Below are 27,342 nucleotides of genomic sequence, written 5' to 3' on the forward strand. Positions count from 1 at the left end.
AAATGTACTGTCTTTTTTCTTTGTGTATTCCCTACAATACATTGTGTTGTTTCTTGTATATATAGGTTTTGTTGATTTATATTCTGTCTTTTTTTCACTTATGTACATAGACAATTTGATTGTTTCACCTTGGTCATATTTATCAATGATTTGTTGTATCGGTGTATGAATTTTAAATTGACAACATTTTCATGATTTGTTTTTAATTTATTACTGATTATAGACATGTTTTGAGACATTTTTAAAAATAATAAGAATAAAAGAAATTTATATTCTCGATCTTTTGTGTTTTGGCCCCAAGTTTTGAATTAGACTCCTGTTTCAATAAGTGTTGATAGAACAAGTGTGGGTGTGTTTGTTATGATTTATACTCTTTACCTAATTTACCAAAGTCTTTGTATCTAACAGTTTAAAACTGTACTACATGTTGCGGTGGAAAGTCTGAGACAGGTTTTAAATAAATACTCGGATTTTGTAGAGCACTGCTTTTCACCCATGAGGGTATCCAGGCGCTGTCCATAGGCATGGGTAGATTAAGTGATTTGCCAAGAATCCCAGGATGTTGAGCAAATGCCGAGACTCATGCCTGGATCCCCAGCTTTGAAGTCGGCAGCTCTAGCTGGTAAACCACATCCTGTCAGACAGGTTTTAAAGTGCTACTTTAGTGGGTAACACAATAAGTGCTGCGGGCCCCGTACTAGCATGTAGTTTACATGCCCTGGATACATATGGTACCAAACACTAGGGACTTATAAGTAAATGAAATGTGCCAATTAGGTGTTGTACAATTTTATCATGTTTTAGGGAGACAGCACGAGCACTTTAGCACTGGTTAGCATCAGTAAAGTGCACAGAGATGTAATGCCCAAAAAATTCATTCAAGAAAAATAGGAGGGGCAAGAAAGTGTGATGGTCATGCTGCAGAATGGTCCAAGACCAACAATGTCTTTCATGGACAGTTGTCCTGGGGTGACCATGTGGCTCCAGGGCAATTTCTGTCTTCCAACCTGCCCCTACGCAGATCCGTCTAGTCACCAGAGCCTTGGGATCTCTTCTGTGGACAGACCACTAGCATTTCTAGGTGCAGTCAGCTGGGATATACAGGTTTCCAGGCGTTTAAGTGGGCTGGCAAATTCGCAATGCAAAAACAAATGGTTTTAAAGTGTGCTGAAAGCATACTTTAAAACCATTTGTTTTTGAATTGGTAATTTAAAAGCTCTGCAAGTAGGTACGTGGCCGACAGGTCCTTAACCACAAAACCGACTGTAGAGGCAATGAAACCTGACCCATTCTGCCAACCCACCAAAGCACCTGCTAGCTAGTCTGGCCTTGGCTGTCAGGCATCTCATGCAGACAGGTAGTACATTCCCAGACTCTGGCTGGGACCACATTACGAGTAGCGAGCAAACAGAGGTTCGCCTATGGGCTCTTGCTTTTCTTCGTTATCTTCATTAGTGCCTAGTGGACAGTTGCAATCTTAGTACTGGCTGAGGGGCCAGTATTTACCCTCTCCGGGTGGTCTAATCTGGCCAAACACAAAAGCTACAAAGTTCAAATACCCTAAGCCTCCTCCATTGATTGTTGAGCATTTTTCTTGGTGCGGTGAGCTAAATATACTGGCTTCCTGTTCTGCTGCCCACAGTGAAGCAAGTTTTTACTGGTTGAGTTGGAAATGTATATTTGTTTTGACTGACATGTCATAAAACAGAGCACAGTGGGGGGTGGGATTCATTCTAGAAACGGAAACCTGGGCAACAGGACAAAGAATTGTCTATCTCCTGCATCCACCAGGTACACTGAGTTTTGGAAAGAGGAACAGGAAATGTGTATTTACCTTCCGGAATGTCCAGAAGGGCAACACCCGCTTTACACAGTGGCCTTTTACATCACCCACCAATGGAGACATCCACACACGGAATTCAATGGACTCTAGCATTCCCCAGTCTATTTACTGCACAGACATGCATGAGGGATGCATGTTTTGTGTATGTGTGTGGCTTTGTCCAAAATTACAAAGGTAAATTAACGTATTAATGGGAACTGAACTGATGTTCAACAGAGAGAAGCTGGTAAGTATCTGTCCAAGGGGTATTAAAACAAAAAGCTAGTTTCACTCACTGTAAACATGCTGCTACCACAACCGTCAGACACTGCACAGTTTAGGTGAAAGGGATAAAGCTATTCTCATGAAGGAGGTACACTGAGTGCCCCGACATCAGATCTCAGTTTGAGGTCTCACTCACAGAAAATGAGAGATCCTCTAGTGAGCTCGCAGGATTGACCAACACAAAACCCTTTGTCTTATGTGACGTGTAGATTCACGTTTTTCATTGTAAGGGTAGATCTGCAATCCTCAACATGAAATTGGTAAAGAGTCGTGCATGGCTTGGTGCCATATGGCAGGTAGATTTAATTCATTATTATAGTACTTTGCTGTTTACTATATATGTGGTTTTAGCCAACAAGGTTTAAAGATTTTGCTTGACTTTTAACACACTTTAATCTAAATGGTATGCCTTTTCTCCTCATCCCTGGATGTTTATCGCCCAGTCTAAGCCCTGCACAACAAAGCAGCGAGACCTCGAAGGGCTTGAACGTATGGAGGCAGGCCAAGCTAGTCTTGTGTTCAGCCAGAGCCGCACCCTCTGGTCAGGTTGCACCTGTCCAGTATTGAATGTGGTGGCTGAAATTTCAAATTAATCTAGCCAGGATTTCAGAACATCACGAAATAGCCAGCATTTTTCCCACCGACAGGTGCTAGCCCCATCTCTGATGCACAGGAGTATCTGCATTAATTCTTTCAGTTTAAATATGAAATGATCATCGGCAAAGAACGTAAACAGAGATTTTTTTAAAGAAGTATTGTATTTATCCTATACAGTCCAATGGGAGTCTTCTGTAGGATTAAGGAAAAATTATGAACCAATTAAATGAAAAAGAAACGTGGTCCCAAAACATGTTGGCATTTCTAGATGTGCCTCCATGCCCTTGTTTTCTTTAATTAATGTTTAAGCGGAACCCATAGCACCAGCCCATCGGGCTCAATGGCAGCCCCGTATAAGTTGCTATAGTGGGGGCATTGCTCTTAATGTGATTGAGCGTGAATAGTCGTATACTAAAACAACTATTTTTATGCATTACGGCACACTTCGAATTTTTAGAAATGAAGATCCTTATTAGTATATATAGCGTTCGTTATTTATAGTCTTTGTGCAATCATAATTATGCAGATACATTGTATTATGCATTAGCACTCCATGACTTCTTCTAGAACCCAGCTACCCCTTCAATAATGTGTTGACTGTATCTTTGTTGGTGACCCTGTACGACACTCTTTTGCCTTTTGACTAGGTTCCCGTTACAACAAATACCATATTCACATACAGAAGAATTTAATAAAATCAAGAATTACAATAGCCTGAAAAAATTAGAAATACAATAAAAAGACCGTGCAATCAAGTGAAATCGTTATAATATCAAACTGGAAATGATAAAAGAATATAAATGAAAGACTTTCGATTCACATCTAAGTTGTATGGGATGCTCATAAGAGCAGGTCAACGACATAAGCAAAAACGGACTTCTATCTGCGGCTTATAGGCAAAATCAAAGGAAAGATATTTAGGCACTTTGAAATGTAAGTACTAAGTCAAAAACCTAGAAATATTCCCCTATAAGGCAGAGTGTTTATTAGCCAAATGTTTATCTAAGTATGGGTGACAAAGGGGACCATTTTGTAAGTGAATGTTACAGGTACCCTAATCCGCTCCCCAGAAGCACTGAGGCTACAAATGAATCTTCTTATTAGAAGAATGTGGATCTTAAAGTACCCGGACTAAGGTACATTTAGGTTTCTTGTTAAATTTATTTGATAAATAATTTTAAAAAATCTTACACATTTTCTGAAAATCTACATATAACTGCCAATGGCCTGGGTTTTACATAAAATACTGAGTAATGGGGAGGCAGGCAAGGAATCTGTAAAAATAAAATCCAGTGTTCACACTTAAGTGCTAAGCTGAATATGAACTTGTCCTTTAAAGAAGTTGTATTTGACATAGCAACTACCATAAATCTTAAATAAAATCATGTTTTTATTTATTTAACTTACAACGATGTTCACGAACTGTGATGGACCCCAAATTAGATTAATCCCCAAGAAGAATGGTTCAAAGAGATTGGATTGAACAGAAATATGAAGAATACCTTGGTTGTATAATGAAGGGATAGAAACTTTTGAACATGTTTTGCTTGTTTGAAAGCTGGTGCATCATGTGAGGTGGGTTTTACTTGCCTCCTTTTTGGTATAAAATTTTATTGTATGAATAGAAAATATTTTTTTCTCAAATTATAGAAGTTGTTTATATCTTGCTTTTGAAATTGTATAATAATTGAACGTTTGATATATGTTGCTAAATTTGTGTTATTAGTAAATCATTGAAATAGGATTTTTGACAAATATGCAATAATATGGTTAACTTAGTGTTTAAGATAAAGAATTACTGTCATATAGCTGAATCTTTTATTTAATGGCAACACAATTTTGAATTTGTTGAACTATCACGGTTGCCAAATTGGAGATCCAACCTTTCTCCAGACCTGATCATGGTATCTAGTTTAGGTGAAGAATTTTTTTTTTTTTTTAAAAACCTTTATTCGTATAATTTAGATACACTGCTATTCAGCCGACAACCCGGAGGTTCGGCAGCTCCTCAATCAACACGTGTAGTCATCTAGAGCTCTCATACAGGATAAAAACAAAGGTTCCAATTTTTAAAAATGAACACAACAAGCAAGGCAGTATACATCATAAGTTCGCGTCAGCTCCCAGCGAGGGGGCGGCCCCATTTCCAACATCAGATCAAGCCACCGATTGAGAGGAGGAGGGAGAAGCAGAGGCGCTAACATTCTAGCAGAGGTGCATCAGAAATACCCAAGTCGGACGCGAGGCTAGGGGGAAAGTTGCTCCTCTAGTGGTTCAGTGGCAGGAGGCAAACATATGTACCCCCTATACTGGTTCCAACCTCCCCATACCTTATGCCGTTTCTTGGGTCTCCCCCGCGCACTATACACCGTTTTCTCCCGGAACATGCACCAGTCCATGTTGTCCTTCCAAGCATCCAGGGTGGGAGGACTAGGGGATCCCCACAATCTTGCAATATCTCGCTTAGCCACCATATTACCTAGGGTCACCCAGAGGTGAAGTATTTTTGTTTTTACAGGGAACACTGAATGCAACATTTTGTGAGATAACTACATTGCTGTAAAATATATTTACTCGAGCAAAACTATATACGAGCGTGGCACAATCAGGTACCCTTGAACATTGGTATAGCATGGCATTAGCAAATTTATAACTTAAATTGAGGGCTCACCCCAATTGAGCAGTATCAATGCTCAGTCTTCAAAAGCAGGTGTTACATAAACAACATTTACTGCCGAATAGATTTACTTAGATTTACATTTACTTGTCTCAGCATCTGGTAAATGTTTCCTGGCTAGGAGCAAATCACAATGGGGACTGAATGATTGAAGCACAGTAGTGGCCATATATACATCCATAAGGTAGCACTGAATACTCCGTATTCTAGAGAATGTCTACCATGATTACATTTTATCCATGATCTCGTCAGAAAATTAGGTGGAAGCCCCATAATAGGTCATCTTAATATACCAATCTAACCATGGTAACCCCGGACGTCTAAGGAGTAAAGAGCTAAAGAGAGAACTTCTCTTAAATGTTTGAACTTCATACTCGTTCTGATAGGATAATTGTATATGATTGTACGAACTCTAAAGAAATTAGTCTGTGGTGAACACGTTGTGCTCTGTACAGTATATTATTTTAGGTTGTTCTGTGTCAGGTAAGCCCACTGTTGCATGTATCCGAAAGCATAGGCAAACTATGGGACATGAATACCAATGGAGTCCTGTGATTAAGGGAGAGTCACAGACAAGAGGCAAAAATGTAAACACAACACAAGAGTTTACAGGGAGCAGTACAAATCACCAGAATTAGCGTTATGATCGACAAGGCAATTATTATAAATCTTTTCAATAGGAGACAAAGCAAAAAATTACAATTGTCTTGATAATACAGAGGAGGTGGTGTGGTTTGATGGCAGCCTGAGGAAACATTTGTGGAACGGGATAGCTATCAGTTAGTTGCTGCAGGGAGCTTCTTTTTATAGCAAAGTCCTTCCAGTAGCTCCTGAGATTAGGCCATTGGCCACCAGCTGCAGAAAGGGCCTTGTGCCGAAATCAGAAAGTAGCATTGGGTATGGTTTCCGGAATTTATGAAGAAGCGCACAGCTGTGGCTACAGTCTCAAAAATGAGGATACGCGATCAAGTCCGAACTGGGAGCACAAACCAGCCCTGGCATTTCAGTTGGACCGTGGTGGTGGTGGTGGGAGTGGGTGCTGCTGCTTTTGTTACTGGGGGACGATATTGCAGCACTGCTGCAAAACCAGCCCCCAGTAACAAAAATGCCCCCACCACTCAAAAAATGCCCCCACACTTCCAGCCCACCGGGAAAACACCCGGTGCCCGCTACAGCCAGTCCGGCCCTGTACACGATTAATCATCAACGGGATTACATGCAATGGGAGATCACCCAGCCACTGCAGGTTTTTTTAGGGGCATATTTGAATCACTGGCATCACAAAGAGTTGCATATATTCTAAATTCCATGTTCATTATGAGCGTGTTGCAAGGATCTTTATGTTACATGAGAGCACAGCACCCACCTTGAAACAGGTCACCTGCTCCAGAGGCCGCAGCACCCCGCTGGGGTGGGGGTAGAAGGCCCCCTCCTGCGTGTTCTTCGCACGATGCTGCAACAGGCCGGCCGCTGAGAGTTGAGAGAACCGTGGAATTTCTTGCATAAGGAGCTCTTGATGCCTTGAAAGTGTTTCGGTGTTGAAAAGCTGCATGGATGATCTCTGGGAGTGGATCTGGAATAGCGGAAGGAAGAAAGAGAACGAAGATCCCTCAACAAAAGCTCATTAAACTCCTTTGAGCTAGTATTTAAAGTTGATTTAAGTGTAGCATATGTTTTTCTTTTTTTTCCTTGATCATATTAAGGAACCAGGCATAATGTGTCAATATGAAATCTGGATTTGTTTTTTGCTATGTGTCCTTTGTTTTTTTCTTGGTATTCTCCTCATGTTTGTAAACAACAACAATAAAAATAAGAAAGAAAAAAAAACTCCTTTGAGCGCGTTTCTCAAACACATTTGCACATTTAAATTCAACTTTGATGTTTAAAGGACTGATTTTTTTGAAGTGTAAATTCACATTTGCAATGACAAAATGTGAATGTACACTGGTAATACGATTTACTTGTATTTAATATTACTAAATATGATTCAAATAACTCCCAGTGCTGTGGAGTTCCAGGATGGGAGTGCCTTGGGAAGTTAAAACACCCAGAGTCTTGCACGTGTGTGGGCATTCACAAACTTTTGAAATGTGCATGGCTATCCTGGATAGAGTCAGACCTTTACTCCTATCAGTAAATCTTTTTGGCCTCAAAACTGGTGGGGATGTTGGGGGGGGCGGAAGGGATTTCTCTACAGGAAAAAGGTTTTCACTGTGGTGGGAAAAGGGCAAAAAAGCACTTTGTTTATATTCACACTTGCACATGTGTGAGACCAACGTACATGTACCTGTGCTTACATTATAGCACAAGTGACTATCATGTCGATCATAAAAGAATTCCACAAGTGCTCATGGGAATCTGTGACTGTTGCATCCTCTGTGAATTCCAAGGTAGTGAGTAGTTTGTCCAAATGTAGAAAGAATGCATTTGGAGTACATTTTCTGATACTTTTTTATGAATAGGTGCCACGAAGCAGAAATGTAAACTTGGAAAACATTTAATTACTTGGAAGTTTACACTGGTGCAGTGTAACTCAACATGTGAGAAAGTCTACTCACTGCGGCAGCAATAGAGGTTCCAGGGCAGTCTTCACTGGAAACTATGTGTACACCCACGAGCTTGCTATTCTTTTGCAACACACATACCTACCCTGGAAAGGATCATATATTTGCTCCTGTCAAGTGCACAACTAAATAAAGATCCATGATGGGAATGGGAAGGGAACATAGTAAAATGTTGGGGATTGTAAGGGAAGAGGTTTCCCCGTGCAGACAACATGACCACAGAGAAAAAATACCAAATAGTCAATAGCATGTGGTGAGAAATGTTCTTCTGGGCAGATTCCCACTCCTTCGACACCAGGTGTAAGGGCCTGGTGTTTTGCAATAATAGGGGGAGAGAGACCTGGGAAAGAAGAGTCAGATCTTTTGGTGTACTCCCACCCAATCACTTATTCAGCCAGCTTTTCATTCTACCAAATTCTAGCAGAATACGTGATTTTCAAATGTTCTTTTTTTAAATGATCCCCTGGCTTGTGTTTACCTTCTTTTGAAATAAGTTAGCCAGCGCCTAACTCTGCATAGACAATTATCTAATAGAACCTTTTAGTTATAGTCAATTGCGGCAGTCCCTATGTAAAAGCCCCAATAATTGCGAATGTGTGTGCAAATGCAGACATTTTTTCACGTTTCTGAAGAGAAAAGCAACATTTGTGGGGCAACTCGTAAAAAATATTGACATATCACTTGAAAAAATAAATGAAAGGCATGGCTCCCATTTCAAAGCCAAAACGATTGAAACAAACTTTCACTTTGTTTCAACATTCCTGCACGTTCAAGAGGCCCTGTAACTGATTTGCACAGCTCTGTCCCTTTGACGTTCAACCCTTCGCAGCCATCTTTATACGCCCTAACGTCTAAGTCTTTGTACCCCTCGCTCATCGCACTTCAGCCTTCCCCGTCCCGACGTCAGCGTACAAGTCTGAGAAACGGAATGAGCCTTCGTTGCCTTGGCTCAGAGTAATGTCCTATTACTTACCGGTAATCATCATTACTTCTGGTCCCGTTGTCCTCGTACCATTCCTAAACATAGTGGAGATCATTATCTCCGCGACAGAAAAAAAAGAACAGGAGCATGCTGGGATACCTATCCCACTCCCTCCCGCTGGGAGTACATGAGCGGTACCAGCCCAGCATGCAGCCTGAAAATACCAAGCCAACAACCGGAAGGCCGGCCGCCTGGGAGGGAGGGAGGGGTGTTAGGAATGGGACGAGGACAACGGGACCAGTAATGAAGATTACTGGTAAGTAACAGGACATTACCCCCAGGTCCCACCTGTCCTCGTCCCATTCCTAAACATAGTGGAGAATACCAAAGCAAACAACCCGGCCTTCCGGACACCCACCGACGCCAGGGGCACCAGACCGAGAAACAAAACGGCACCCAACCGAAGCAGAAGGGAGCCCACAAGAAAACGCAGGCAGGAGCACACAACCAGCCACGACCCCAACTAAGCCGACAAGAGCCGAGACCCCAAAACAAGCAGGGGACGACCAAGAAAGGACTGCAAATGAGCACAAGAAACCCCAGGCAAGCCAGAAGGAGGCCCCACACCCAGAGCCAAGCCCCAAGGGAACACACAGAGTGGCAGAAAGAAAGCCCTCCTTCCCCCCCGAACTACCAGGGGAAGGGAGCCCCAGAGAAGCTGAAGCGCCCCAACGGAGCAACCCAGCAACGAAGGGCAAACAAACAGGGAGAAAAACCACCAAGGGAGAAGCCCACAGCCCCAGTCACCACCAAGCAGCCGCCCCACCTGGGACAAACAGGCCAACCCGGCCCAACACCCGAGAGCGTACGAGAGCAGGCCGCACAGATTGACACGGCTGAAGGCCCAGGAAGGAACACAGCAGGAGCAAGACAGGGAGCGAACCCCCCAGAGCAGGGAAGAAGGCGACCCACAGCCGGACCAACCCACAACGACCACACTAAAAGGCGAGGGGAAGGAAGACGAGACCAAAGAGGCACGCCAAAGCAAGAGAACAATGAACGCAACCAACCACAGGACCAACCCCAACACACCAGGGGAAGCCACCAGCAGAGCCGCAAAGACTGATGAGGGAGGAACCAGACAAGAAAACAGGCACCGACCCAGAGCAACAACCAGGAAGAAAGGGGCCAAGGAACCCAGGCAAGGCCCCTCCCCCCATCCAACAACCGTGGTAACAGTGTACCGGAGGCACTGAAATCCCACAGAAGGCTCAGGCCAAAAGGCAGGAAAGATAAGCCGCCAACCCCAGCAGAGACACCGGACGGCCGCAGCCAAGGCCGCCACACCGGGAGAAGAAAACCCAGGGCACAGGAACTAGCCAGCAGCCAGGACAGAGGCAACCAAAAGCAGGAGACACAGGGACATGAACCCAGGAAACCGCCCAATAAAGGCCAGGGAGCGCCACCCAAAGCAGACTCCACACACGGCCAGGGCACAGCCAAGAGAGAACAACCAAGGGCTGAACACGGAACCAAGGAAACAAACCCCAGAACCAGGAAGAAGGAACCGCCACCAACCATGAACCGACCCACAGGCCAGGAGGACACCAAGGAACCATCCAAGGTGAACCCCAAGAAGGGCAAAACAGGAAGGACCAACAAGGAGGCCAACAGCCTAACAACACAGGTGGCCTAGAAAGACCCAAGAAGCCAACCGGACAACCGACAGGCCAGCCAGCCAGGAGGACCCCAACACGGTGCCAGCAGAACCCGAAAGGAGAGGCAAAGGGCCAACCGACCCAACCCCAAAAAAACCCAACCAAGAAGGGGCCCAGGGAATGGCACCAAAGCCAGCCACCGCCACGCCACCAAGAGAGGAGAAGCAGCAGGTGAACAGAGAGGGAGACCGGCAAGCCACAACCGTCAACCAACACAAAGGCCCCAGCACACCAGCCAGGCACAAAGGAGCCGCACAGGAAAGGTCACAGGACCAACCCAGTACCCAGACCACCAGGGCCAGAACCACCGGCCACCAAGAGGCCGAAAAAGAGGCCCAAAAGCACCAGAGAATGAGCAGCCTGGGAAGGACCCAGGCAGGGACCCTGCAAAGGCAGGCCAAAAACAGGGACTGCAAGGGATCAAACCCAACAGAGGCAGAGCATAGGGCCCAACAGCACCATGGAACACCCCAGGCACCCACAAACCAAATGAGAGGAGCCCGGAGAAACCAAAGGTGTACAACCCCCCAGGGGGGCGTGGGAACAGACCCAAAAAGGGAAGAACAAACCCTGTAGAGCCAGCAAGAGCAACGGCCAGAGACACCACAGGCCGAATGTAGTCCGCACAGGAGTGGGAAATGCACAAGCCCAAGGACAGGCCCACAAGGGGAACGCCACAGCACCAGGGCCCAGGCAAAGCCAACCGCCAGCACAAGGCCAAAAAAGGGGAGCGGGGATGCAGCAACGCGGCCCACACACCAGGGGAGGCCGACACCAGACCACAACCGTCAGCCCCACCAACAAAGACACCGGCCAAGACCAAGAGAAGGCACGGCGAGGAGGACACCGGGAACGGCACCCACAAAGCAGGAAAGAAGGGCACAGGGCAGCCTGAACCCACAGACTGGGAGGGGCACAGAAGCAGCGCACCCAAGAAACCAAGGAGCCACCCAGGCAGAAGCCAAGGAAGACCCACAACACCCAGCCACCACAGGCGGCAAAGGGAGCGGCAGCGAGAGGCAAAGGACCCCAAGCGCACCAAGCCACAAAAAGAGACACAAGAGGGGAAAAGGAAACCAGAACAGGAAACCAAACCCCACCAGCCAACCGAGTGCAACACAACACAGCACCAGGCAAGAGGCAAGCAGCAACCCCAGCCAGAAAACCCACCAGGGGCCCCACCAGGACAGCCCCGGAGCCAACAGTCAATCAAGGCCAAGGCCTGCCAGGACAGAGGAAGGGCAGAACATCCCCCCCCCCCCCCCGGAAAAACAAAGGAACCCAAGAAACAGGGAATCCGGAAAGCACCAAGGACCCCGACGCAGGACACAAGAAGCGACCCAGCCAAACCAAAGCAGGGGGCAAGAGCAGATGAGCCGCACCCGCAGATGGGGGGGGGTATTGGGGGGCCTCAGGCCCACCTCCCCAACCCGCAACCTGCATGAACTTCACCCACAGGGAACCCGCCGGGAAAGGAGCCCACCAGCCCGGGCTGGAGGGCATGCCGGACGGGAGGAGAGGAGCGATAGCAAGGGTACCGGCGGTTACAGCCGACACACCCAGGCACGACCAGGCGCCAGTAGGGAGGAAAGGCCACAGGCCAGGAAACCCCACGTAGCACAGCCCAGAGCAGCGGCCAGGGACAGGGGGGCAGGAAGAAACAAGGCACCTCGAGCACAGGCCAAGCCAACACCCGGCACCAGAAGCGCCCAGCACCAGAAGCCGCAAGCAGGCACCCAGACAGGCAAGCACCAGGCCCGAACCCATAAGAACAGGCAGGAACCAACAGGGCGGACAGGCAGTAGGCGGAAAAAGCCGGGCAACAGGCAACCAAGGTGGACAACCAACCAGGCCCGACCAGGGGGAACAGAAGCACGCAGGGCAGGAAGGCTGGAAGCCCAGAGGCACGAACCAGGTCAAACCCCACCCAAAAACTAAAAGCCCACGACATCAGACGCCTGCACAGGGGAACGCGCGGAAGCCCACAGCACCCGCCAGCCCTGGCATACCCCCAGCAGTGGAAAACAGGGAGCCCAGGCCACAGTCCAGCACAGCAGAAGAGCACAGCACAGGGAAGAAAGAAACCTGCTATGCGGCACTCACCAGGGGGACAGGCCAACACCACCAAACAGAGACCGTCCCCCAACCCCCCCGCCCAGACACCATCCAGCAACAAGTGCTGAGCAAGCGGAAAGTCAGGAGGCCTGGGAACCCACAACCTGTGGAGGAACCCCCCCCTCCTCCCCCCTGCAGCACCGGGAAGCAAGGGAGAGACACAGCGCAGAAAACCACACAAAACCCCAACCCAGCACGCAGGGACAGGGAGCGCCACAAGCCAGGACGGAAAGGCCCCAACAAGAATCAACCAGCAGATGGAGAGACCAGAGGACGCCGGGTCCCAGAGCACCAGCAACAACTCTGAAGAAAAAAGGAGAGCGCCAGCAGCAATTAAGGTGAGAATACCACCGAATCGGCCGAGCAGGTCCCCCAGCCAAGACCGCCGAAGCAGCCTCACCACACACAGCCAGACCCAGCCGGGCAAAGTACAAGCCACAAAGCCAGAGGAACATGCAAGTGCAAGGCAACTGTGAAGAAAAGCGGAACAGCTAAGCGGTACTCACCACAGGGGCAGGAAGAGCACACCAAAAGCGCCCTGCCCCCAAGAGCCAGCCCAGGCGCCCTCCAGGACACCAGCACCGGGCAGGGAAGAGGACTGCAGCAACCGGCCTGACACCGACCCCCATCAAGGCCCGCCCCTGCACCAACATCACGAACAGCAGGGGTGTCAGGGAGGAAAGAAGGCCAGCAGTACTCCAACAAGCCAGGCAGGGAGACCAGGAGCACCACCCAGCGTAGCCCCTGGACCCCCAAAACAGCCTCATCAGCGTGTCTTCCAGTCCGGTCAAGCCTTAGGAAGACGCGCGCTGTAACCCGGAAGAAATTCGGAGAACCAGCGCCCCAGCCGCAAAGGGCCGGGCGCCCATCAACACGACTCCCAGCAAGCCTGGCAGGCCAGGAGACGCGGAACAGGACGTCGAGGACAGCCCAGCAGCCCTACGAGATATCCATGGAAGAAAAACACAGGTAAGTCAGCAAACGCGTCCCATTCTGTCGGAAGACAGAAAAAAAGAACAGGCTGCATGCTGGGCTGCTACCGCTTATGTACTCCCAGCGGGAGGGAGTGGGTTAGGTATCCCAGCATGCTCCTGTTCTTTTTTTCTGTCGCGGAGATAGTGATCTCCACTATGTTTAGGAATGGGACGAGGACAGGAGGGACCTGGGGGTAATAACATTTCACTGGGGCTTCACACGCTTCAGGCGCAGAGTGTGCTGGCTAGGTAGGGACTGAGCACAGCATGCACTTCCCCAGTGCCGACACAGCACCGCACTCCGCATATTACCTTTAAGTCTGAATCCAAAGCCTCCAAAACCACTTAACAGGTGTGCAGAACTTTCTACTATTGTCAGCCACCCTCTACAGCCACTCCGACCCACTCATCTATAAGAGGTGAAATATCTGCTGTGCTCCCCACCATTTTAAATGTAGGTAAAGATTCGACCCCCCTTTACGGATTATGTGGCCTTACCGCCGGTGGTCATTCTTCTCACCTTACCAATGCTATCAGGGTGGGCCACAGGAACACCAGGATGCTGCACCCCGCTTTGGCCACCAGAATAGTTCAGAGTCCACTCCATTCATCCTTGCAGGGCCCTGCACAGCAATTGAAAGCCTTGCACAGAGACACGGTCTGAGGAAGGTCACACAAAATGGTGTATACCAGGTTTGCGAGGAAAGATGGTATCTGCTTGAGGAGTGCGAGTGTACCGTGGCCCTTCTGTGGCAAACTGGGCGAAAATAGAATCACTGACCACCATGGTCCTGGGTAGGCAAGGGGAAGATTGTTGAAGCATGCACACCGCTAGGGTCGGGAAGTGGGAGACAGATGCCCTTGAGAGAGGATCATTCAATCCATCTTGGCAGCCTCCTAGCCAGAATCTGTAACTAATTTAATTCACAGGGCATATACAAGCTTGAACCAGAATTAGACCTGAGGTAGATCTTGTCATGCACCACAGAACTGTAAAGGTGATGGCAAGAGAAGTGGTGCTCAAGTCAGATGGTGTGGGTTGGGGGCAGGGGGCATTAGAGAGCACGGTCGTAAAAGGGGGTCTTGCGTGGCAGCCGAACGTAGGGAGCTCTGTCCTGGGGTGTTTGTGGAATGGAAGCATAACGGGCGACGGCTCCGCCCCCTTTTTTCTCTAGGAAGTGAGGGATTCGTTATATTTTGTTTTTAGGTCTCGCTGAGCCAGCGCATGCGCTGCGCTGCGAGAAATTTAGTCTGTGGGTTTTCAAAGTGCTGCCACAGGCTTTTGGTGGCCTAGCGCTTGCTTGTGCTGCCTAGTCAGAAATATGACTGACTCAATCCCAGATGAACCACACGGATAAAATATTTCCATTACAAAAATGCCGGCTATGCTCACGCTCGGTTTGCTTTTCTTCGTAAAGCAGAGTTGTTGAAGGGCAGGGCACCCAGACGTTTCAACGAATATGTTTTCTTTTTTTCGCAATTTTAAAAAAAAAATCTTAATAGTGCATGGATCTCTAAGATGAACTCGGAGTATGACTATGTATTGAAGTTTGTTTTTGCATTCTAAAGTCTCTTCATTTCCGTGTTGGTGGGATTTTTGGTTTCTTCGTTTGACAGTTATTTTGCATTTTTCCCTCTCCGGCAGCCAGGATCATATCTTATTCTTCTAAGGTTTTTTTCCCTCGGTTTGGCGAAACTTGGAGGATATTTACTACATCCAGTAAATACTTACCAACCTTTGTTCACGAAATACTGCTGCTCACCTGCTTAAGTAGCAATAGCCCACTCTACTTAAACATGTGATCCCAGCTAAGCAAAAGTTAGGTACTTTTTAACAATTCTGCTAGATTTGCGGGTGGCTAGTTATTTTTCAGAGTATGGCTTTTCAGTGGGTTCAACATGAAATGTTGTTAGCCTGAAATGCACAATATGTTTCTGTGACACCTTAGTTCCTTGTGGCAATAACTTGAAACTGTCAATTTGAGTCGGTGTACTTGTGGGCCCTGGCTTCCCACTGGATTGTTCTGGTTATTGTTAATGAGCAGATATACATAAGGGAATGTTACCACTTATAATCAATGAGGACATCATTATGTTTAAATAGCAGAAACCTATTAGTGCCTGAAAAATAATTTGTCTTTAATAACTGCGGCGGTCACGTCTTAGTCTATAAACTAGAATCTGTGATTTATTGGATGACTGCAAAGGATAACTTTCATGGAACTGCATATAGGAGTATCTGGCAGTATATGCTATCCTTAATAATACACGTGTCAGTAGCAGTGATCTATATCCACCTGATATTATGCTGCCAGATGTGGTCGAAATTAAGGTGTATGTATATATATGTTCACCTAGCAAACTTGCCAGCCTTGGTCCTCAGATTAAGACCTATTTCTGAAATCTTCGGTAGATTTATGTTTACAAGGTGAGGAAGGGACTACCTCTGTGGCATGGCTGATGGGTGATATTATGATAATAATACTGCAAGCCAGGGTCTTGGCCTAACTATTCCAATGCTCAAAACAACCTATGAAGTGGAGAACGGGGGCGGGGGGCTGACGGAGGGGGTGTTGGTTCTACAAACAATTTCTAATCAGACAGAAAAGGCTAAACAAGCACTGGCATAGCCAATAGGTCTCGCTTTTGGGACCTTATAAGTAGTTAGTTATGCAGCACAATATCCTTGGTGCAACAACATTAACTGTTGCATGGCTAAACACTTATAAGGTCCCAAAGGCGAGACCTATTGGCTATGCCAATGCTTGTTTTAATTTAATTTTATTCATTTATTTATTTTATTTCCTCATCTGTGTCCCAGCACTCACCCGCTGTCGGTGCCTTTTATATCCCTGCCTCTGCACCAGCCGGGTGTCCTGGCCTAGTCATGGGGAGCTAGGGGCAAAAGATATCCTCTCATTGAGGAGAGCCTTGGCGGGGGTCGTGGCAGCCGTCTTCGAGTGCTTGCCACTGCACCAGTCCCTCGCAGTATGTATATTGGCCGCAAGTGAGGATCGGGCTGCTCTCGACTTCGGAGAGCGATCCAGAGGGGGGAGTAACTAGACAGAGGGCATGTCTTGTGCCCGTGCAGCTTTTGGTGGCAGCGCAATAATGCGGTTTTGAGGCCCAGGGGGAGGAGGGGGAATTTCCCCGTGTGTGGGTTAGGAGGGGAGCAGGTTGCAACAAGCTGCCCCCTCTCCTCAGAGAATGACATTTAGCAAGTCAGTGCAAGCGGAGGGCGGGGCATTATGAGGGTGGAAGGCCCCCTGCAGATGGCTTCAGAAATTTTCACGCAGAACTGCTGCTACATTAATGATCCAACACTTGGCGCATATCACTTTATTCAGGGGCATAATTCCTTACTATTTATGGGGGCAGTTCCTTAGGTTTCTCTTGGAGCAGAGTGCCATTTCTACTCACACTTCCGAGGTCCTTATCTAGATGCCCATTTTGATTGTTGAGCGGTCTAGGATATGGGAAGGGAACTAGGTGGGCAAATAGTGTGAGCGTGGGGGGGATGTCAACATAGTTAGGGAGGGGATACGTTCAGTGTAATGGTAGGCGGGGGTAAAGGACAGGTCGGGATGCAGTTAGTGCCCAGCACACCGGACCACATATATATTTTGCGGCAGGATCATTTCAGCAGGATTTCAGGCCCGGGAGAGCACCGTGCGGCTCCATTACCCCCTGGTGAAGAGAATACTGGGCCCAGTACGGCCGGGCTGGAAAGCGGCGGGGACCATGAAGGCCCCGAACAGCCTCGGCCGTGCACCAGGCCAAGGGGGGACAGTACTGCAGCTGGTGGAAATGGACTTGGAAGGCAGCTTTCTGCATCAGTAGAAGAGTTGGGAGGGTATGGTACGACCCCACAATGTGCCTATCCAATTGTGCTCGAGTGACTGGTCGAACACCTCCACGCCCAGGGTGCCTTACATGAAAGGATGGGGAAGGGCGATTCCAGGCAATCCAAACTCTCTCTCAACAAATCGAAGACAGACACGTGCAATGGAGCTGCAGGGAGTGCCACTTGGCACGAAGGGCACATTTCCGGACTAGGATAGCCACACCATGTTTTTAGACCTGAAGCAGAGCTTAACGGCAATCAACACCAAAATTGATCTTCTTTCTGACTGTAGGAAAGTGCCCCTTGTTGCATGGTTACCCCCCACATTTTGCTTGACATCTGATGCAACTTGACTTGATGTGCCCTGGGTCCCTGCCAATCAGGTTCCAGGGCCTGTGTTTTTCCCCGAAACTGTACCTTTGAACCCACAATTGGCATATCTCTGGCCACAGGTAAGCCCCTTGCAAAAAGGTACCATGGCTATCAAGGGCTCTGTGATCAGGGAAGGCCTCTAAGAGCTGCAACACCTATTGTTCCACCCTTAGAATATATGTACCTTAACACCCACACACTGCCATTGAAGACTTTGTGCTTTGGTGCAGAGAAAAGTGAAGAGTCGACATGGCACGCATCCCTGTGTGCTATGCCAGCAACCCACTGGCTGGGGCCTAGAAAAGTCATCCCTCTAGCAGGGTGCACTAGCCCTCAGGTGAGGGTACAGAGACATGAGCCCTGTACCCCTACAGTGTTTAAGTCCATTCTTACACAATGCAAGTGTAGTAAAGCCATAAAGAGTATATGGTCTGGGAGTTGGTCATTACGAACTTCACAGCTCCATAATTGCTTTACTAAAACCTGGGAAGTTTGGTAGCAAACTTCTCAGCATATTAAACCCACACTGATGTAATGTAAAAATCACTCAGATGGCATCTTAGAGATGCCCCCTAAAAACGACCAGCCCTGGTGTGGTTCTGGAAGGGCTTCCAGCCACTTGCCACCACCAGGCAGGTTTCTGGATCCCTGGGTAGAGAGCCTCCGCTCTGTGGGTCCAGAAACAAAGCCTATCCAGGGCAGAGGTGTTATGCATCCTCCCCCAGGATGGGCTGGGTCCAGGAAGGGGAAGCTTCAAAGGCCTGCCGCCTATGTAAGCGGTCCCTGAATTTTGCTTCCCCCAGCAACTGGCTCCCACCGGTTATCCCCCCCCACTTTGGGTGGGAGAATTGGTGGGAAAACCAAGCTCGGAGGAGAGGCGTGCCCACCTTTGCCAATGCCAGCCCTCAGGTGGAGGAGATGAGGTGAAGAACACCTCTCAGTCCCCTCCATCTTGAAGATGAGGGGACCCAGCCAATTAGGAAGAGGCTCATGCCCCCCTCCCACTGGATGGTGGCATAATAGCGGGTGTACCCACCCCAAGGAAGGGACCCATAAGTCCCAACCTGCACACCCTTTAACGCCCCTACATTTAGTATTGAGAAGCAACCCTAGACCTTGCCTCCTTAGAGTCAAGGAAGAAAGAAGAAGGACCGAAGAGCCTTGCTGACTCAGGAAGAAGAGGACACCAACTGCTTTGGTCACGGCCCTTCCGCCCTGTCCTGACACCAACCGGACTACAACAAAACCCCAGCATGTACAGCAGCCCCCCCAGAGCCCAGAGGACCTGCCCTGCAACCATCTTTACGACTTTGTCTCCCGTGAGCACCAGATTTGCTCAAACAAAGACTCGCCTCCAGAATACGGTTCCAGGCAGCTCCGCCATTTTTCACCACTCAGCACCCGACGCCCATGGCCTGAGTTCGAGTGGCCCAACACCACTAGGACGTCCCCCCAGCAATCCTAAGCTGAGATCTGGTGGTCCCCGACCTCCCTCAAGCTTCAAGCTGATGCCTGCAGCCTCAAACTGAAGGGTCCCCCCGACTGCGACCAGAGCTCGTAAGAAGAACCCAGCACCAAAAGACACCCCTGCACCAGACGCCTCACTGCCTTGGGTGGCCCAAATGCCGGTGTCCAGGCATCCCCCAAGATCCCAACTTAACTCTCCAGCCAGTAGTCGCCTTCAGGAAGCCTCCCTGTGCCGCCTGTGGTGCAGCTCCTGTGCCGATTGTTGGCCCCTGTAGTGCTGATCTCTGCCCCAGGAGCTTTTGCTCCCACAGCTAAGTGTCTTGCTCGCAAGCAGTCCCTGACCGAAGGACCCCTTAGCACCATTGGCTAACATTGGGCCCCTGCACTCTGCACCCAGCTGCCCTAGTGCCGCTGGTGGTGATGCCATTTGAGTGGTTACCCGAAACTTGGTTCTAACCTCCAAAAATTATTCTTGCAGGTAGTTTACTTACCTACAAACCGATAACCTTCTTTTCCACATAGGAACCAATGTTGTGATATTTTGTTCCTAAAAATGTTCTGTCGACTTTGAAATTTGTATGAAAAGAAAGTAACTGAGCTGCAGTTTAAGAAATGATGTACTTACCTGCAAGTGAATCCAGCCAATGTGTGATATCTCGGCATATCACCTCAAGATCTAAAAGTAAACTGAAAAGTAATTCAAGAGTAATCGAAAGTAATCCCACCGTATATTAAACTGTTTTAAAAATAGTGCAAACATGTAAATGATTCCATTTGAATCCACAATTGCAGTTCTGTGTACATCTTTGCATTTGTGTTCTTACTTACCTGGGCCAAGTCCTGCTTGGTTCTACAAAATAAAATACAAGTATATCTTTTTATACTTACCTAATTGGTCTGGATTCAGTCTCCGAGTGTGTGCCATCAGTATTGAGTGAGTGAATACAAAAAATGCTTAACACACCCTCTGGATAAACCTAACTGCTCATCCACACTACCACAAAGAGAGCTATACTTGTCTAATTTAGCCTCTGCTATACCTCTGGGTACCCTCTGGAATCTGTGCACACTATACCTTACTTTGTTATAGTATAAACAGAGCCAGCTTCCTACACCTGTCGGGTTTGATTGGCTTAAATAAAAGGTGGATAAACATAATGACCTTCTCGATCAACTGGAAGGCAGCACGTCTGAAGCCGAAGATGAACACACTGCAGATAGGGAAAAGCTTCTGCACATGGAAAAGATACTTGAAGTAATACGGAATAAGAATGAAGGAAAAATGGAAGACTTTGAAGAGGACCTGCTACATACTATTTGGAAGTGATCTCTCGCCCATGCTCACAGTTGAGAGTACCCACAGATTGCTTGGTCCTAGGTCACTGCCTGGTACACTGCCTTGCCCCATCATTGCCCGTTTATTAAATTACCAAGACTGAGACACTGGCTGGAGTGGCAACCTGTGCATTACAAGGAGATCAACAATTCATGTTTCCGAACTTCACAATGTCAGTGCAGGCAGCACCAGAGACTTCTTGCTGGTTAAGCGTGCACTGGCACTACATACTCACTTCTATACCCTGCCAAACTGTGAATCTCCCATGCTCCCGGCAAAACTATCTTTTTCACTGACCCAAAAAAGGCAATCAAGTTCCCCAAGTCCATCACTCTGAAAGCAGGTGAGTCGCCCATTAGGGAATGGAGAGCAGGATGATGTACACCTCAGTGAGACTGATTAATCTCCACTCATCTGGTCGGTATGAGAGACACTTGGTGATATTCTCCAGCACTGCACATTTAGCGGACCACTGTGACTGGAGATGCCTGTAGAGACTATCCTCTTGGGACCAGATGTTGGGTATATGGTGGGCAGTCGTACAGGGGACCTGCCTGCGTTCTTCACCCTGAACCTGAAAAATTATGGTTGCATAATGCCTGTGGGGACTGAGGTGTCTCCCCATACTTTACCTCCGGCCACCCAGCTACCTTTAGATGGGTAGGGAGACGGTCTCCTAGTTCACCCCTAGGGGATGATTCACAGAAATATTTCATCTCAATGTTGTTGGGGTTTCAGGAAAGGGAGGGATTGGTGCATTTGGTCCATTTGGGGGACCAAGTGATGGGGGGGGGTCTGTTCACTATGGCTGTTGGCTGCAGGCACTTGGCTGCTAACTATTGTTGTTGCTTTCTTTCTAAGTGTCACCCAGCCTATGCTTTTCATAGTCATTTCATGCGATCTTAAGATAGGTGACAACTGCTTCTTTGCCTCAGTCCTGCACCACCATGCAGTCGATTAGATTTGTAACTAGAGTATACGGGGCCTAAATGACCATCGCAAGGCACATCAGGTCTTTACATATTTAGAGAGACACTCCATAAATATTTGCTTTCTACAAGAACTACACCTGGTGTATGCATTGGATTATATGCAGCACGCAGGGCATATTTGCTGTACTAGCCAGTATCCTGCAAGACCACCCTGTCAAACGCCTCGCCGTTTACGGCCCTTACATTGATGACCCACAGTTCTTTGCCGCGATATGGCAACTGGCTGGGACACTAAACCCCTGAGCGACTTTGTGAGGAAGAGATTTCAATGTGGTAGTTAACCCAGCGTTAGACAGATCTAGTGACTCTAGACACCCTCTTACCCGAGCAGTGGCACAGCTGCAACTGATTATGGATGACTTTGACCTGACCGACTTCTGGTCCTCCGCCATCCTAGTACCAAGGAAGGCTCCTGCATTACTATGGCCCACATTTCGTGGTCATGCATAGACTACTGGCTGGCATCAGGGGACCTACCAGCTTAGATGGCCTGGCTCTCCTATTTAACGAGGTCGCTCTATGATCATGCTCCTGTCTTACTGGAGCTTCTTCTTACTGACAGTGCCCATTTCCCGCTTCAAATGGAGGCTTCCAACTGGAGCCCTGCATGATCAAATGTTCTGGGAAGATATCAGGACAGCGGTAGTGGAATATTTTGAACACAATGACAACACCGAGATCGCACGTTCTTAGCTGTGTGAGGTCTTTAAGGTCATCATTCGAGGAGCATGCATCGCAAATCAGGCAGGGCTATTCCACGCCTTAGCACGTCTACAGAAAGAAATTAGTGAGCTTGAACTTTTGTTCTTTGAAAATCATGATGCTTCCACACTTGCATCCATTAAGTTATCCATCAATTTATCAGTATACGAGTAGGCTGCACAGTCGGAGACAAGCCATGTAGGAAACTGGATTTTGGGGAGCAGGTTAGTGGAGTGGAGTGGAGTGGTTTCAACATGCTTCCATATCCTCAGGATATTGAGAAAAATAACATTTTCTCTTCCAGCCGATGGTTTCAGGTTAGCAGTCTCAGCCCTTATTCTGTCGTGTTTGGACTACTGTAATAGTCTGTACTTGAATCTGAAAAAAAACATCTGTACAGACTACAGATGGTACAAAACGCGGCGGTGAGACTGCTAACAGGCATTCCAAGGTTTGCCTCTGTACGAGAGGGACTACGGCAACTGCACTGGCTGCCAGTATCCAGACAAGCTCAATTTAAGGCGCTGTGTACGGTATTCAAAGCATTGAAGGGCAGTGGCCCAGAGTTTTTGAATAGGTGCTTCGATTGGTATGTGCCCGGGAGAGCACTGCACTCCTCCGAAAGCAAACTAGTGGCGGTGCCCCGAATAAAAAAGGCCAGTTGGGGAGGAAATACCTTTTCCTATGGTGCAGCGAAAGCTTGGAACAGCCTGCCGGTGCATATTAGGAAGGCCGAGGAGCTCCTCTCTTTTAGAAAGGGGTTGAAGACTTGGTTATTTAGGGATTAAGCCCCTCGTACTCCAGGGAGTTCAGTGTGCAGCGCCAGGACACCCTTGGGTAAACGTGCTCTTTATAAGCTCCTAATAATAATAATATTAATAGGGAGGGAGACACAGGCTAAAAGCTTCGGGGAGGGTGACAGACTGGGCAAGTCCCTTGCCCTGCTATTCTGTAAACCAATACCAAGACTAGGTTTGAGCTTGAATCAGTAAGGCCAAGCCTTCATTGAAACAAAAACAACAACAATGCCAATACTGATACCTTTTTACTCTCGTTTATTTACGAGGGAACATATTGAAGTCAACAACATGTACCATAGACCTCTTTTTCCGTCTAATTAATCCACAAATTTCTTTTATTTATTTTACATAGTCCATCACCAATATTTTTTTTAAAAAGCTGTACACAAAACTACTACTACCTCCTACTTCAAAAACAATAAACTACCACTCTTTTTTCACCCCCATATCACCCTTTTCATACATCTCCATGCATTCTCATTCACTGTTCTTATCATTCGCCACATCATCCAACACACTCAATCACAAATCCTCTCAAATATAAATGACGTTTTTCACAATGACTAAAATTAATTCAATACAAGCCATAGAAATATGCTAAACATAGTATCCACTATATCAAACAATTCAATTGATTCTCAATTCCTATGGCCCAAGACCTATTTCTTGTTTTTGAAGTAGGAGGTAGTAGTAGTTTTGTGTACAGCTTTTAAAAAAAAACTATTGGTGATGGACTATGTAAAATAAATAAAAGAAATTTGTGGATTAATTAGACGGAAAAAGAGGTCTATGGTACATGTTGTTGACTTCAATATGTTCCCTCGTAAATAAACAAGAGTAAAAAGGTATCAGTATCAACTATTCTGTAAGCCATGGGCAAGTGGCTACATCACTGGGCTTCATGACGATCACTCACAGGTACACACTGGCACGGAGGCTGTACAAGCAGCCATGATTTACTTTTTCTCATCCCTTTATCAGACCCACCAGGGTTCCTTTTCCCTAGACCTTACTGCCTATATGAACTTGATCCAGCTTCTTTGGCTAGAAGATGGTCATAGACGATGCTTGGACGAACTTTTCACAGCAGACTAGGTCATCAGAGTTATCAGTGCAGTGCAGGCCATCAAGGGCATTGCCATTTACCAAGAATCCCTCTCTTCCAGAGCATTGCATCCCTTCCTGTGTGAAGTACTCATTGTACAATCCTTAAACTTGGCAAGGACCCCCACAGCTGCAACTCATATTGCCCTTTATCCATGAATAATACGGATAACAAAATTCTTGGCAAACTCATCACCTCATGCCTTATTTCACTCCTACCAACCAGGGTGAGTCCCGATCAAAAATGCTTTGTCCCGGGCAGATCCACATGCTGCCATCTGCACACCTTCTTTGCCCACTTCCATACCATTGATCCAGCCTTGCATGCAGTGGCTGTATTCTTGGACGCCACAAAGGCGTTTAATCATCTTGAATGGCTATACCTTTTCACCCTGCTGACACACCACGGAATGAGCCCCACATTCATTAAACTAATCGGTCTGCTTTATTTTCAACCGAGAGCCCAGCTATGGGTGAATGGCAGAACTTCTACCCCCTGCTGTGACTAGAGGTACCCGACAGTAATGCCCCTTGTCTCTTGTCTTGTTACTTTTTGCTATCGCAATGGTGCCCCCGTGCGGCCCGTCTTTGCCAGCACCACACCCATCGCGGACTTGCGTTTACCCCTCGTAGAATCATTGCGTTGCTGTATGCTGATGATGTCACTTTGTACGTCAGAGACCACATTTAAACCCTCTCATTAGGGAATTCACCAGATTCAGGGGTTTGTCGGAGTCAAGATCAATTGGGCGAAGTTCCTTATTTTCTCAATGACAGCTGTGACGTCACCCTTCACACCCGAATTCCCACTTACCAGGGCCGATGGCCCCATCAAGTACCTCAGGGTCAGGCTCAGTAGAGACATCGATGATTTATGGATGCTCAATTATGGTCACTGCTTACAAGACTGGATGAGAGAGTTGAGTGCTGGAGGCGACTCCCCTTGTCCCTTGGCTATTGTGAAAATGATTATCCTCCCTAAATTCCTCTACCTCTTCATCAACTTGCCGCTTCCCTTACCACTGCACTCCCGCCGACTGCTTAGAACGTGTCTCGTTTCTTTTGCATGGGCAGGTGGCAGCCACGTATCTCATGGGAGATTATGACACTTCCCTTAGAGCAAGGAGGCTTGGGTGCTCCTGATATGGACTTGTATTACTTGAGTGGCCAGGCCCAGTTTGCCCACCACTGGCTCTTCCCTGCTCAGTTCCTTGCCCACATGGGCCCTGAATCTGATCATGCAGTGCCCTGCCCTCTTCAGATGGAGATGTTTATGACCCCTAGGCACTGGTGAGCGCAGATTGACACTGTGGCATGTACGGTTTGGGCGTGGAATGAGCTTAGAAATAGGGCCGCATTGAGCATCTCATTGCTCCATCTATGCAGCTCATTGGACACCCTTCCTTCCCCATCACTGACAATCCTGGAACGTGCTCTAGATTGCGCAAATTGCAACTTACATCCATGAGTGCGATCTACCAGGACACCTCAGCAACCTCTACAAAGTGAAGATATCAACTTACTAGACACTTTTACATATTATTAACTAAGCGCTGCCATCCGGGCGATACATGCCTCATTCACAGATGCCCCGCCTACATTTCAAGTGCTTGAGGTGTATCGGACTACCCCTTCTCTCAACAAGCTTATAACGCAACTCTATGCAGGGATGCAGAACACTGCGCCAATACACACCCCAATGAGCAAGAACGTATGGAACACGGACATAACACCTCCCCTTACAGATGAACAGTGGCACAACTGATGCGCCCAAGCATGTGCACTCTTCCACCAACTATCGACTTTGCCCTATTCACTTCAAATACATCCATCATCTCTATCACATCCCCTGAGCGACTATCCAAGTAGGGCCTGAGTACAGATGCATGATGTGCATGTTGCTCCTTCTCCGCCGCCAGTTTTCTACACCTCGCTTGGGACTGTCAGGGAATCTCTGACTACTGGGCAAAAATATTCGCAATGATTGAAGACATTACAGGACTACCTCTTGAGCGCACTCCAAGACCTGCGATGATGTCAAAGAAATGCCTCCCGAACAACAAGTTACTTACCTTCGGTAACGATATATCTGTAAGAAACATTAGTTAGTTATAGATTCCTTATCTTAGAATTACCCCCAGGCGTCAGATTGGATCCAGAAAGTATTTCGTCAGCAATACCTCTGCGCGTCGGAAGGTGGCGTCGGTTGGCTCCGCGTCTGTCGTTGGCGTAATGGTCACCGGGATGACATTGCGGTAGCTACTTAGATGCTGCCCTCACGTGCCGACGTCATTTCTGTATACGACTTTCCATGCCAGAAACGCAGAGCCATGCAAGACACTGACCACTGTTGCGCAGAACTAGTGCCCTGAAAGGATATCCTTAACCCTAGAAATCAGTTCGCAGAACGGGGAGGATGGATGGGGGGGGGGTGAGGAATCTATAGCTAACTAATGTTTCTTACAGATATATTGTTACCAAAGGTAAGTAACTTGTTCATCTGAAAGAAACACGTTAGTTATAGATTCCTTACCTTAGAATAGATACCCCAGCAATACCAACCCCGGTGGTGGGTCTGCGAACCAAGATCACACCAGAAAATCCTGGACAACAGAACGGCCAAAAAAGCATTTCTCTCCCGACTTGGCTGTCCAGACAGTAGTGTTTCATATACGTGTGCAGTGATGCCCACGTATCTGCCTGACAGATGGTATGTAGAGGAACTCCTCGTCCTAAGGCTGTAGTGGCTGCCATCGCCCTGGTGGAATGGGCGCCTAGCCCCACAGGAAGCTCCTTCTTAGCCAGAGAATAGCTTGTTTTAATCCACAAAACAACCCATCGGGAAACGGTTCGCTTGTGTACGGCCCGACCTTTCTTGGCGCACACGTAGCCAACAAAGAGTTGGTCATCCACCCGGAACTGTTGTGTGTGATCCTGATAGAACGAAAGCACACGTTTTGGGTCCAGATGGTGAAGGATGCAGAAAGTAGGTGGGCAAAGTGATGGTCTGCCCGATATGAAAGACATTACGAAGGAAGGATGGACGAGTTC

At 47.6% G+C, this 27,342-nt stretch overlaps 1 protein-coding gene across 3 annotated transcripts in view; it reads right to left on the reverse strand.

The window, feature by feature from the left end:
* CPSF4L (cleavage and polyadenylation specific factor 4 like) overlaps positions 1-27,342 on the reverse strand; it is a 168,929-nt gene that overhangs the window by 15,057 nt on the left and 126,530 nt on the right. For all 3 annotated transcript variants that reach the window (XM_085617344.1, XM_085617346.1, XM_085617345.1), the window contains one exon: positions 6,748-6,954. In XM_085617344.1, coding sequence (XP_085473470.1) covers positions 6,748-6,954 — 207 coding nt within the window. The remainder of the gene's footprint in view (positions 1-6,747; positions 6,955-27,342) is intronic.

This window comes from Triturus cristatus, chromosome 7 (genome assembly GCF_964204655.1).
Source record: "Triturus cristatus chromosome 7, aTriCri1.1, whole genome shotgun sequence".
Classification (NCBI taxonomy): domain Eukaryota; kingdom Metazoa; phylum Chordata; class Amphibia; order Caudata; family Salamandridae; genus Triturus; species Triturus cristatus.